Genomic DNA, 12,500 nt, shown 5'->3' on the forward strand with positions numbered 1-12,500 from the left:
AGGAACTTTTGATGTTAAAGTGACCTTTCAGAACAGCTGATCAACGAGATTTTGTTTGATTATTAAAATGGTATCTGATTCAGCATTAAATCTTTCCTGTATATGTCTCGTGCTTCTGAACAGGGACAAGGGGGCAATCTAAAGAACGGCTTCTTAATCATCATGATCATCATCATCATCGTGAATAACAACATCACAGAAACAATAAAAAATGCTCAGCTCATGAACTTGGTGTATGATCAATATGTTTGGGCAACATGTACGAAAAACCCACGAAGCCCTCACACTTTTGTACATAGCCTAAGTTTGTGTTAGACGTGCTGTTTTCCCCAAAACCGGGCAAAAAAAACCTGTTATCAACCGCTAAATAAAACGAACTCCAAGGTTCAGTTGAACGACCTCAAACTCTGTCCAAGACGATTACGAAAAAAAGAGAGAGAGAAAAAAAGAGGCTGCTGAGTTCGCTTTAAATGTCAGCGCGAGGAGGGGGAGGGAGGGATAACGGTAAGGTTAGACTCTAGATGCTGTCTCCAGCGCGTGCTCAGGCTTCTGTTAGTAATCCTGTGTTGGTGTTCGCGCGAGGACGTTCCGTAGCAGAATTCCCGCTTTTGGTCATATAGAAGAAGGTATCGACGTATTAAAACCGCTCAGATCCTCGTTCAAGCATCTATAGACATTTGGACATTGCCTTACCAGCTATTCAACAGCTTACAAACATGTGGATTTACAAAATTCTGCTCTGCGTAGCTGCGGTAGTATACTCAGGTAAGTTTTTGTAGTCAGTCAGGGACGCACGCAGTGTTCACTGGATGCGCACTTGGATGCGCGCTCTCTCTCTCTCTCTCTCTCTCTCTCTCTCTCGTAAACTTGTTTTCGATACGTTCTTCTTCTTGGTGTTTTCCACCTGTGTAGTACAAATCTAGGGAACAGCAGATGTGGATAAACACATCTAGAACTGTAAAATGACGCTTCTGACCAGTCGGTCGAATTGATACACTCGGTCAAATCCACAAACAAACAAAAACAAATCGAACTGAGGATTTGTTTAGTGAGACGCGAAAGACTCAAATTATTTTGCCGCTGTATCTCGCCATTTGTTTAGATTTTAAATAAACAAAGTCACATCATTGCGAAATAGCGGGGAACTTACTGCAAATAGTAGATGGACCAGACGAATGAATATGGTCGTATGTTTCTTCTCACTAACAACATCTGGATGAATGAGTCATCGTTACGAGAGACAGAGAGAGAATTGATGTGTTGATTTACTAACTGGATTAGTACTCTGTTATGTAGTGGCGTAAAGCAGATGTTCACCACACCATTCCGATAATGTTACACGGTTAGCGGTAAGATTTAATATCCTATTAACTGAACTGGGAATCACATTTCGAATCACATTGGAAACATGTAGGACGAAACCACACACACAGGCAGAAGCTTTAATCAGCAATTCTGAAAGAAACACGCCGTTTGCCAAATGGTGTCTAAATACGGGTGTTCGGAAAATAATGTGGCCGTGGTGTTTCATTTTTTAATGGTGTTTATGTAAAGAGGTAGTGCTCTGCGAGGAGAACCATGGGTCTCACACACACACACACACATACACACACACACACACACACGGGGGCGTCCTCAGGGGGTCCGCTAAATGAGTGGTTTGTTTACTGAAGGGATCCATTCTGGTCGGACTTTCTACAGTTAATTAGCCTTTAAACCAGTGATCAAGTTCAAGCTCCGAAATCCGACGCTTTAATGACTCTGATGTTTAAATGTAATTTAATGTGGGGAAAAAATACAAAACGTAGGCTTACTGAAATTCGTTAAGGCTGCGAGACAAGCGCAGCATCAGAACGATTCACCTGGGTTTTTGAATGAGAGACGTTTTTGGTGTGGTGTATATGCTACTCTGGTTTTTATCTCAGGACTTCTTCTCAGAAGGGCTCCGAGGGCTCTGTTTTAGGGACAGAGCTGCAGGTTGACGCCAGATAAATGCTGTCATTTTGCTGAGACCATCATTTTAATGATTTCATTTCTGAGTAAACTTTCAGTCTAGCGTCTCATCGCTTCATAAAAAAAAATCATTTGTAATTGTAGGTCTGCAGTTTGCTGTTTTAGTGTTTCTTTCCTGCTTTTTTTTTTAAAATGCATATTCTGAGGGTTTTGTGGTTTGCTTGCTCAAACATACATGCTGAGTTGACATGTTCTGTTTCAGGTTGGCAGTTTGTTCTGGAATGTTCTGTAGGAATGTCAAGCTGTCGTTGCTCTCTTTCACTCTGATAGAGGATGTTCCAGGCTGCTGGAGTTTGATATTGAAGGCTGCTCCTAACCGAGAGACTTTTAACCGACCCTGCTATGGTGGGGGAAGAGGGGTAGGGTAGGGTGGGAGGTGGGGAGGGGAGGGGAGTGGAGTTGTTAGTCGTTGCCCACTGGGCTGTGAGCCAACGTCCTCCCGGTCCTTGTTGTCCAATCAGCATTACTCCCCAGTCTCTAATCAGACAATGATGAATGCCTCTGAATCCCATTATACACAGCAGACTAGTCTGTGAGTGAAGCCCAGGGCCTTTACCTCATTTAATGCTTCACTGTCCCTCTGCTACTGCTCTGTGGAGCTTGGATTTCACACTGTCCAGAACTCCTCAGCCAAGCCTAGTACAGCTCCTGCAATCTGTCTTCCATAGACTCCTCCAGGATCTCTTTCTCTCTGTCTCTGTCTGTCTGTCTGTCTCCCCCTCTCTGTCTGTCTCTCTTTCCCTCTCTCTCTCTCCCCATCTCTCTGTCTGTCTGTCTCTCTTTCTCTCTCTCGCTCTCTTTCTCTCTCTCTCATCCTATTCTTCTATCTTCTATCTGTCAGTTGCTCTCTGACATATTTCGTTTCTACAAACCAGTTGATGACTTGCCAAAGTTTGACCTTCAGTGGTGTTATGGCAGTTCTGTGTTCAGGAGCTGATAAATTATTCTTTACACAGGAATGGGGGCAGTGTCACCTCAAATGAGGATATGTGGGTCATTAATGTACAAGTTGTTATTTTTATTTATTTTTTCTCTTGTTATTTTCTTTTCTATTTTCTATTTAAAACTTTCATGCATTATGGCGACATATAGAAAGTGTACTGGTGACTAAATCATTCAGTGTAAACATTTGTCGCAATAAAAATTAAAAAAAAAGGTAAATAAAACAAAAAACAAAAAACCCTCTCTCTCTCCCTTTTGCTGGACGTGTGTGTTCAGTTATATTGGTCTTGCTTACTAGATGGATAATTGTGAATAAACATTTGAAGAAGCCTGTATATCATGTTGATTATTTCATTTAAATCATGCTTAGGTTATTTAGTTATTTGCAAAAAGCTTCAATTTGCCTGAAGTTTTTGACAAAGATATTTTTAACTAATCACACGTAAATGGTTTTGAGATGTTATTTTATGAATATCGGTAAACATTAATTGAAATGAAAATAAATAGACACCACATGTGGTAGAGCCAGAGGAACACTCATCATCATCATCATCATCATCATCATCATCATCACCATCATTTTCACATTGTCCCTGTATCTGTTAGAAAGCAGGAGGAATGCCCTGCAGGATTACCAGAAGACCGATGGCGTGCGATTGGTTACCTCGCGAGACTACGTCTACGAGATGAAAAAGAACAAAAGCGTAGGCAGCTGTGCCCAGCGCTGTGTCCGAAACAGAAGGCTCAGCTTCAACTGCAGGTAGAGCAGCCCTCAACAGACAACACACACAACTACTGAATAATCACAACTACTGATAATACACACACAACTACTGAATAATCATAACTACTGATATTACACAGACAACTACTGAATAATCATAACTACTGATAATACACAGACAACTTCTGAATAATAATAACTACTGATAATACACACAACTACTGAATAATAATAACCACTAATAACACATGAACAACTTCTGAATAATAATAACTACTGATAATACACACACAGCTTCTGAATAATAATAACTACTAATAACACATGCACAACTTCTGAATAATAATAATTACTAATAACACATGCAAAACTTCTGAATAATAATAACTATTAATAACACATGCACAACTTCTGAATAATAATAACTACTAATAACACATGCACAACTTCTGAATAATAATTATTACTAGTAACACATGCAAAACTTCTGAATAATAATAACTACTGATACTACACACGACTACTGCATAATAATAGCTATTGATAATACACACGACTACTGAATAATAATAACTACTGATAATACACACACAACCACTGAATAATAATAACTATTTGTAATACACACGACTACTGAAAACAGTGAGGGCCCAGTGTTCAGAGTGTTTTAATTGAATCTCCACACTGTATTAAATTAGAAAAGGGACTTACCAGCATGTTACTCAAAGGAGGGAGTCAATGACTCCTCTAGGAGTAGAAATGAAAAAAACTCCGCTCTGAAACATGAAGGCCAGATAAAACAGATAATTGGGGAAGTGTGTTTTCTGTGCACACAGAGAAAAGAAAAGTTCCTCTTACTTTAAATGTCATTCTGCTGGTCAGATGAATGAGGTCAGAGGTCATTTGACCTGTGACCTAATGATGCAGAGCTTACGTAACTAGTGGAAAAATGAACTTGGCAACTGTGAGTGTGATGTTGTAGCATTTTTTGACAAGTGTGTGCAGTGTGCTGCACTTTTGTAACCTTGGTGAGACATAGCTGTGCAGCAGTACACACACACACACACACACACACACACACACACACACACACACACACACACACGCATGCATGCACGCACACACACACACACACGCATGCACACACACACACACACCAGATACACATACACACACACACTACATGCTCACACACACACACACCCCTTGCATGTCTGTAAACCCATCTCTCTTACTGTCTCACTCTCTCTCTCTCTCTTTTTCTCTCTCTTTCTTGTAGAGCATTCAACTTTGATCAGAAAAGCAAGAGGTGTTACCTGCTCTCCTTTGACAGCCTCACTGCTGCCGTCGACAAACAGACAGACTTTAACTTTGACCTTTATGAGAAGAAAGGTAAAAAAACAAACAAACAAACAAACAAACAAACATCTGTTGGTGTAGACTTTGAATGCAATAAGGCACAACACATGTTACTGGGGGAAAACAAGGCTATTGGGTAAAGTTTATGAATCTTTGCCAAGTTCACAGCTGTACAGGAGTAATTTGTGTGTGTGTGTGTGTGTGTTGTGAGGTTGTGTGCCTGTGTGTGTTTGTAAACAAAAACTTGCCCTTTGCTGATATTATGACGCACATCTGCATGCACACATGCACACCCACACACACACACACAGACACACACACACATTTCTCACACCCGTCATCAGCTGAGTTGGAGGTGAAGACAGCGGATGAAGGGTTTTTTTTTTTTTTTTGCGTTGGAGAGCAAACTCCTGTCAGTGAGAATGATTTACCCCTCCATCAGAACCATTTTACTCATCTGACCTCTCAACATCTTCTTTAGTGAGATTGTGTCACGTTTAAAAGGTCTCTAACTGCTCTGTGGGGTTTAGTGGCACTACATGCTTTGATCTGGTGTATCTCTGTTCTTCATGCAATAAATACAAACTAGCAGCCTTGTCATGAATTATCAAGATAACGAAAGAATAGTCAGGCTTCCAGTGTGACTTAATTAAATTTTTTAGTCTTGGTGTAATTAATTATTATTTTAATTAAGCATCTTTACTCTTGGTGTCGTTAAACACACACACAATTTATCAGACTTAGTCCAATGCTGTGATAATGCCAACATTAGTTTTTTTTAGTTTTATAAATAGTTTCAAAAGTGGAATGTAGGTGTATTTCACCCTGTGTGTGTGTGTGTGTGTGTGTGTGTCTTGGTACAGACTACGTGAGAGAGTGTATTATCGGCACTGGTGTAAACTACAAAGGGAAGAGATCAGTTACCAAGAGTGGAGTAGAATGTCAGCGCTGGGATTCCACAATTCCCCATGAACATGAGTAAGTTATTCTTTCGCTCTCTATCTCTTTCTCTCTCTCTCTCTCTCTTTCTCTCTTTCTCTGTCTCTCCGCTTCTGTCTCTGCATCCCCTCCACCTCTCTCTCTCTCTCCCCCTCTCTGCTTCTCTCTCTCTCTCTCTCTCTCTCTCTCTCTCTCTCCCCCTCTGTGCTTCTCTCTCTCTCCCTCTCTCTCTCTCTCTCTCGCTCTCTCTCCCCCTCTCTGCTTCTCTCTCTCTCTCTCTCTCTCTCTCTCTCTTTAATGTGTGTCCAAGGCCCCATTCATCACTCATATTCTTGCCTTTGTTTCCTGTGCTCCAGTTTTCTGTTGTACTTATTAAATCACACTTATAAATTCAGTGTTCTGTTGTACTAATTAAATCACACTTATAAATTCACTGAAGTGCTCTGGAATATTTTTGAGACTGGACCTAATTTTTGACTAAAACTCAAAGCTTGTATTAGTTGCGATGCCAGACTTTCTCTCCTTTGCCTGTATCTTGCCGCATGTGACCTCAGTGAACTTCACATCTAGGTCAGCAAACTCCCATAGCATACATACACGTACCCGTACACATACACACACACACACACACAATTGTGTCCGAAACGTACATTTGTATACAAGCGGCTCTAAAAATATTTATTTATGAACTTCTAAAAATATAATGAGGGGCCTCCACCACAGTGAATGTGTTTAGAGTATGGGTGCAGGGGGCTGAATGGAGAACTGGACGTTTGACAGAAAGCAGTAAATTGGACAGATAAGAGAGCTTCTGTAGGGGGGGAGGGGGGGTGCAGGAGCGATGTTGGACTTTGGGGATTCATTAGGCAGTGTCCAGCAGCACCCAGTACAGTGGTGCCTGCTTACTCTGTTTAACAGGCAAGAAGAATGAACCGGAAGAGTCTGATTAAGGTATTAGGAATCCGACTGATGCACTGATTGTAAGTCGCTTTGGCTAAAAGCGTCTGCCAAATGCTAAATTGTAAATTGTAAATTGACTCTTGCTTTTTCAAAAGAGCGCAAGTCGCTCTTTCTTTCTTTCTTTCTTTCTTTCTTTCTTTCTTTCTTTCTTTCTTTCTTCCTCTCTCTCTGTCTCTCTCTCTCCTTCTCTCCCTGTCTTTCATCTGTCGTAATAGAGAGCAGTGCGTGTGAAAGAGGGGTGCATTGAAATATTCCGAGGGGCGTTTTTCTCTGACACTGTGCAGGACTTTCCTTATCAGTGCAAAGGCTTTGCTTATGAACGTGGACAGATGCAGGGACAGGCCTGTCAGTGGTTTAATTTGGCTCTGAATTCTTCTTCTTCTTCTTTTTTTTTTTTTTAATCTCCCTCCATAAATCATTTGGAAATCAATCCATTTCCTTTCTGAAACACAACAGACAAATGCAGACAAAAATTGCTATGGTTTGCCAAAACGTAAACAGTTTTGATCAGGGGTTTACAAACATCCTCTAAACATTTATGGACAGAAAACGGAGGTAGCGGAGTGGAGAGCGTGAGTCTGCTGTTTAACCAACAAAATAACATCTTTCTGATTCATGAGCACTTTCATAATGCATTACCACCGTGCTTATCATAACAGTGTGGGGACTTTCCAGCAAAATCCTGATCCTGTTCTCTGCTCACTTTCTTCACTTTCTGAGACACAGAGAGAGAGAGAGAGAGAGAGAGAGAGAGGGGGAAAGAGAGAGGGAAAGAGAGAGAGAAAGAGAGAGAGACACGTCCTGTTAGGATATCTAACCCTGCTCTGCTGACCTGTCCTGAGACGTTTATTGAGTTCTTCTACCAAGTTCTGTTACTGAGCTCCTTTACTGAGTTCTTTTACTGAGTTCCTTTACTGTGTTCTGTTACTGAGTTCTTTTACTGAGTTCTTTTACTGAGTTCTTTTACTGAGTTCTGTTACTGAGTTCCTTTACTGTGTTCTGTTACTGAGTTCTGTTACTGAGTTCTGTTACTGAGTTCTTTTACTTAGTTCTGTTGCTGAGTTCTTTTACTGAGTTCTTTTACTGAGTTCTTTTACTTAGCTCTGTTACTGAGTTCTGTTACTGAGTTCTGTTACTGAGTTCTTTTACTGAGTTCTGTTACTGAGTTCTTTTACTTAGTTCTGTTGCTGAGTTCTGTTACTGAGTTCTATTACTGAATTCTTTTACTTAGTTCTGTTGCTGAGTTCTGTTACTGAGTTCTGTTACTGAGTTCTTTTACTGAGTTCTTTTACTTAGTTCTGTTGCTGAGTTCTGTTACTTAGTTCCTTTATTGAGTTCTATTACTGAGTTCTTTTACTTAGTTCTGTTACTGAGTTCTGTTGCTGAGTTCTGTTACTGAGTTCTTTTACTGAGTTCTGTTACTGAGTTCTTTTACTTAGTTCTGTTACTGAGTTCTGTTGCTGAGTTCTGTTACTGAGGTCCTTTACTAAGCTCTTGTATTGAGTCTTGTTCATTTCTTCGATCACCACATCCAGAAGTCAGTTCAGCATTCAGCAGTTTCATTGACATATCCTAAATTGAGTTCAAACATAAGTTCAACAGGTTTCGCAGGGCCTGCCGTTTATCGCCTTTTTTCACTATGCAGAGAGTCAAAATGATTGATTACACTGCTTAAGAACATTTCCCGCCAAAATTCTAACAGTGGAGTTTTCATTGATGCCTGCGGAGGATGGCTCTGTTTGTGTGCGGGGGAGTGTGGATCTTTTTTACTCTGCCCAGGGGGGAAGGAATCTCAAAGCCAGACTCTTCATCTAGTTGTTTTGGCTATCTGAATGAATAGATAGGTGTACTTCTTTAAAAATGTGTCAAATCGAAATCCCTTCACTGCGTTTATGCCCGCCTGGGGGAGGGCGATGACATCAGTAGGTCGCGACCCCACAGACGGCATGGCTGAAGTGAAGGATGGGGGGGGCGCGATGGTGATGTTAAGCGAATAAACTCGGGGGGGAAAGCCACAGAGATGTGGGGCGGTCCAAACTGCTCCAGTTTTACAGGGGTCCACGTCCAGGTGGGGGGGGATTTGGAGCCCCACTCCTGGTACTGTCTGTAACGGTATGTGTTGAAGTTTAATGAAGGGTTATGCTCAAAAGAAAAAAGAGAGAGAGAGAGAGAGAGAGAGAGAGAGAGAGAGAAACTCTTTTCTCTGGGTTTAAGCTCCAGAGAGGAGCGCCTCCCAAACACATGATTTCCATCGGACTGATTGATACTGAGAACTGCCACAAGAACAGGCCCTTGGTTATGGATATCAGTGTTAAACACAAGTGACATTTGGCTTTTGGCTTTTGTTCTTACTAAACCATACACAAACAAATCTGGAGTTCTAATTTTACACACACAGACACACACACACGCACACGCGCACGCACGCTCCGTATGCTTTAATCTTCTCTGCCTTCTCTCTCAAACAATCAGCTTCATCCCGAGGAGGAACAAAGGCAAGAAGAATGGCAGGGGCCTGAGGAAAAAGGACCTGATTGAAAACTTCTGCCGTAACCCCGACAATGCCACCACCGGGCCGTGGTGTTTCACGACGGACCCAAAACTCCGACACCAAGGCTGCAACATTCCGCAGTGTTCCGAAGGTATGTCTGGAGCGTTCTGGAACGCTGAAAAAAAAAGAAAAAAAGAAAAGCAAAACTCAAATTGGATTCCTCGTCCAAATCTGATTTTGAAATGTTACAAAACATCGGATAATGTAATGATTAGCAGATGTTGTGTCTGAATTTTATTTTTTTGTGTGTGTGTATCGTATAGGTGTCCAGGTAATGGGTCTTTCATTTTTCATATCCAAACTGCACACTTGAGTGAGTGATAATAATAGTGAGTGAGAACAATAATTGCAGACAGTGAAAGACGTCTCATTACATCTGGAAATGAAGTTGTTTGAAATGTTTGGACACACTGACAGCATCTCGTTCACATTGTGTCAGCGGCCAAGGCTCATTCCACCCGGGGCCTACCTCAGCTTACTGGATCCTCTATTCTCAACGTGACCCTCAGTTTTCTGGGATGAGAATAATGAGAATAATAAAAGGATATCATTTTTCTCTGGCTTTTAAAAATTACCCCCAAAAATTGCTTATTTATAATACATATTGTTTTTCTGCATGAGATGCATAGCAGAGACAGCCTGTGAACGCTTGGTCTGTCAACAGAACTGTCCCAAAATACAGCTGGGAGAACTGTTAATAAATTATATTCTTATGATCAGAAAAACACACACACACAGGCACACACACACACAGACTTACACACACACAGACTTACACACACACACACGCATGCACGCACGCGCGCGCGCACACACGCACACACACACATGCACTTCTACACACACACACACACACACACACACACACAGGGACATAAAAAAACGATTTCATGAGAATGGCCAGAGTGAGCATCTGGTTCCAATACTTGGAGCGAGACTTGTACATAGTGGTGTGTGCGTGGGCCGTAACTGACTCCAGATCAGTGTTGGGTTCTAATGTGACCTCAATGGCCATGATGTGCGGTTCTGCCTGTTCAAACAGTGGACTGTTTCCTTAGTGCTGCTTTTCTGTGTTTCCAGAACTTTCTATGATTCCAGCTTGCCTGGCTCTGATTTGTCGCCCCGCCCCCCCTCCCGGTCCTGTACAGGGCTTCTTGGGAGGTGTTTTTCAGGAAATTAAACAAGTGGTAAAATCTGATGTAGGGGCAGAACAACAGAGTGATAAACATTCGTAATCTTCAGGCTGCAATCATATAAATATTATGGGTCATTGACTCCTACTCAATCACCCGTTCGGTCTCTGTGTCATCGAACGCCCATTGTGATGTCATAAAGGAATAAGCAGGAGGAACAAATGAAAGGCTCCGTGGACAAAAGGTGTTGGCAGCAGCCGTTTCCCCCCAGTTTACCTTTAAATCACTCTATTGTTTTCCTATGGAACTTTTAAATTTTTTATTGGAAACCTTTTTACATAACAGTGTGTGTGGGTAGGGTGACAATGGAAAGGCCCAATTCTCTTAGGACACAATACCACAAACGCTTTTACAGGAATCGAGACTTAAAAACAGGGGATCCCAGTCTCCACTGGGCTGGCACCAGACTGGGGCAGCACACATTCAGAACAATCAGTCTGTTTTAGGGGCATGGGAAAGACAAAAAAGAGCCAAGAGGTATATGAGGATGTTAACTGCGACTGTCCAGGGTCAGAGTGTATTTGTGTTGAGTACTAAACCTAAAAAACTAAACCAGTTCAACCACCTTTTGTTCAGCATGGCCAGTTGCCTCGGCTGAGGTGACCTGATAGCAGTCAGGTGTTTGAGTCTGGATCTGCGAGACCACCTCTGAGCATGATAACACAGCTCAGCTGTGTGTGTGTGTGTGTGTGTGTGTGTGTCACGGACATTGACTTTAAGTGCTGTAGACTCAAAGCAGGCGTGTTTCTCCTCTTCCACAGTGGAATGTGTGACGTGTAATGGGGAGAGTTACAGAGGACCCATGGACCACACGGAGAGTGGGAGAGAGTGTCAGCGCTGGGACCTGAACCAACCCCACGAACACCGCTTCCATCCCAGCAGGTAAGAGATCCTCCCAGTCTGAGACACCGCGCTGCCTGGTCTGAGGACTGTAGTACACTGTTTCAGACTGTAGTACACTGTTTCAGATTGTAGTACACTGTTTCAGACTATAGTACACTGTTTCAGATTGTAGTACACTGTTTCAGATTGGAGAGTGATGTGTTTGATGTAAAGTGATGTGGTTGATGTAGAGTGATGTGTTTGAGGTAGAGTGATGTGGTTGATTTAGAGTGATGTGTTTGAGGTAGAGTGACATGGTTGATTTAGAGTGATGTGGTTGATTTAGAGTGACATGGTTGATTTAGAGTGATGTGGTTGATTTAGAGTGATGTGGTTGATTTAGAGTGATGTGTTTGAGGTAGAGTGACATGGTTGATTTAGAGTGATGTGGTTGATTTAGAGTGACATGGTTGATTTAGAGTGATGTGGTTGATTTAGAGTGATGTGGTTGATTTAGAGTGACATGGTTGATTTAGAGTAATGTGGTTAGTTTAGAGTGATGTGGTTGATTTAGAGTGATGTGGTTGATTTAGAGTAACATGGTTTAGGTAGAGTGATGTGGCTGGTTTAGAGTGATGTGGTTGATTTAGAGTGACGTGGTTGATATAGAGTGATGTGGTTGATTTAGAGTGACGTGGTTGATTTAGAGTGATGTGGTTGATTTAGAGTGTTGTGGTTGACTTAGAGTGATGTGGTTGATTTAGAGTAACGTGGTTTAGGTAGAGTGATGTGGTTGATTTAGAGTGACATGGCTGATTTAGAGTGATGTGGTTGGTTTAGAGTGATGTGGTTGGTTTAGAGTGATGTGGTTGATTTAGAGTAACATGGTTTAGGTAGAGTGATGTGGTTGGTTTAGAGTGATGTGGTTGATTTAGAGTGACATGGCTGATTTAGAGTGATGTGGTTGGTTTAGAGTGATGTGGTTGATTCAGAGTGA

At 41.8% G+C, this 12,500-nt stretch overlaps 1 protein-coding gene across 1 annotated transcript in view; it reads left to right on the forward strand.

The window, feature by feature from the left end:
• The first annotated feature begins 569 nt into the window (after positions 1-569).
• hgfb (hepatocyte growth factor b) overlaps positions 570-12,500 on the forward strand; it is a 25,698-nt gene continuing 13,767 nt past the window's right edge. The window contains exons 1-6 of the mRNA XM_030790003.1: positions 570-765; positions 3,562-3,715; positions 4,959-5,071; positions 5,902-6,016; positions 9,410-9,579; positions 11,443-11,563. Of these exons, the coding sequence (XP_030645863.1) occupies positions 717-765; positions 3,562-3,715; positions 4,959-5,071; positions 5,902-6,016; positions 9,410-9,579; positions 11,443-11,563 (722 nt within the window). The 5' untranslated portion in view covers positions 570-716. The remainder of the gene's footprint in view (positions 766-3,561; positions 3,716-4,958; positions 5,072-5,901; positions 6,017-9,409; positions 9,580-11,442; positions 11,564-12,500) is intronic.

This window comes from Chanos chanos, chromosome 13 (assembly GCF_902362185.1).
Source record: "Chanos chanos chromosome 13, fChaCha1.1, whole genome shotgun sequence".
NCBI lineage: Eukaryota > Metazoa > Chordata > Actinopteri > Gonorynchiformes > Chanidae > Chanos > Chanos chanos.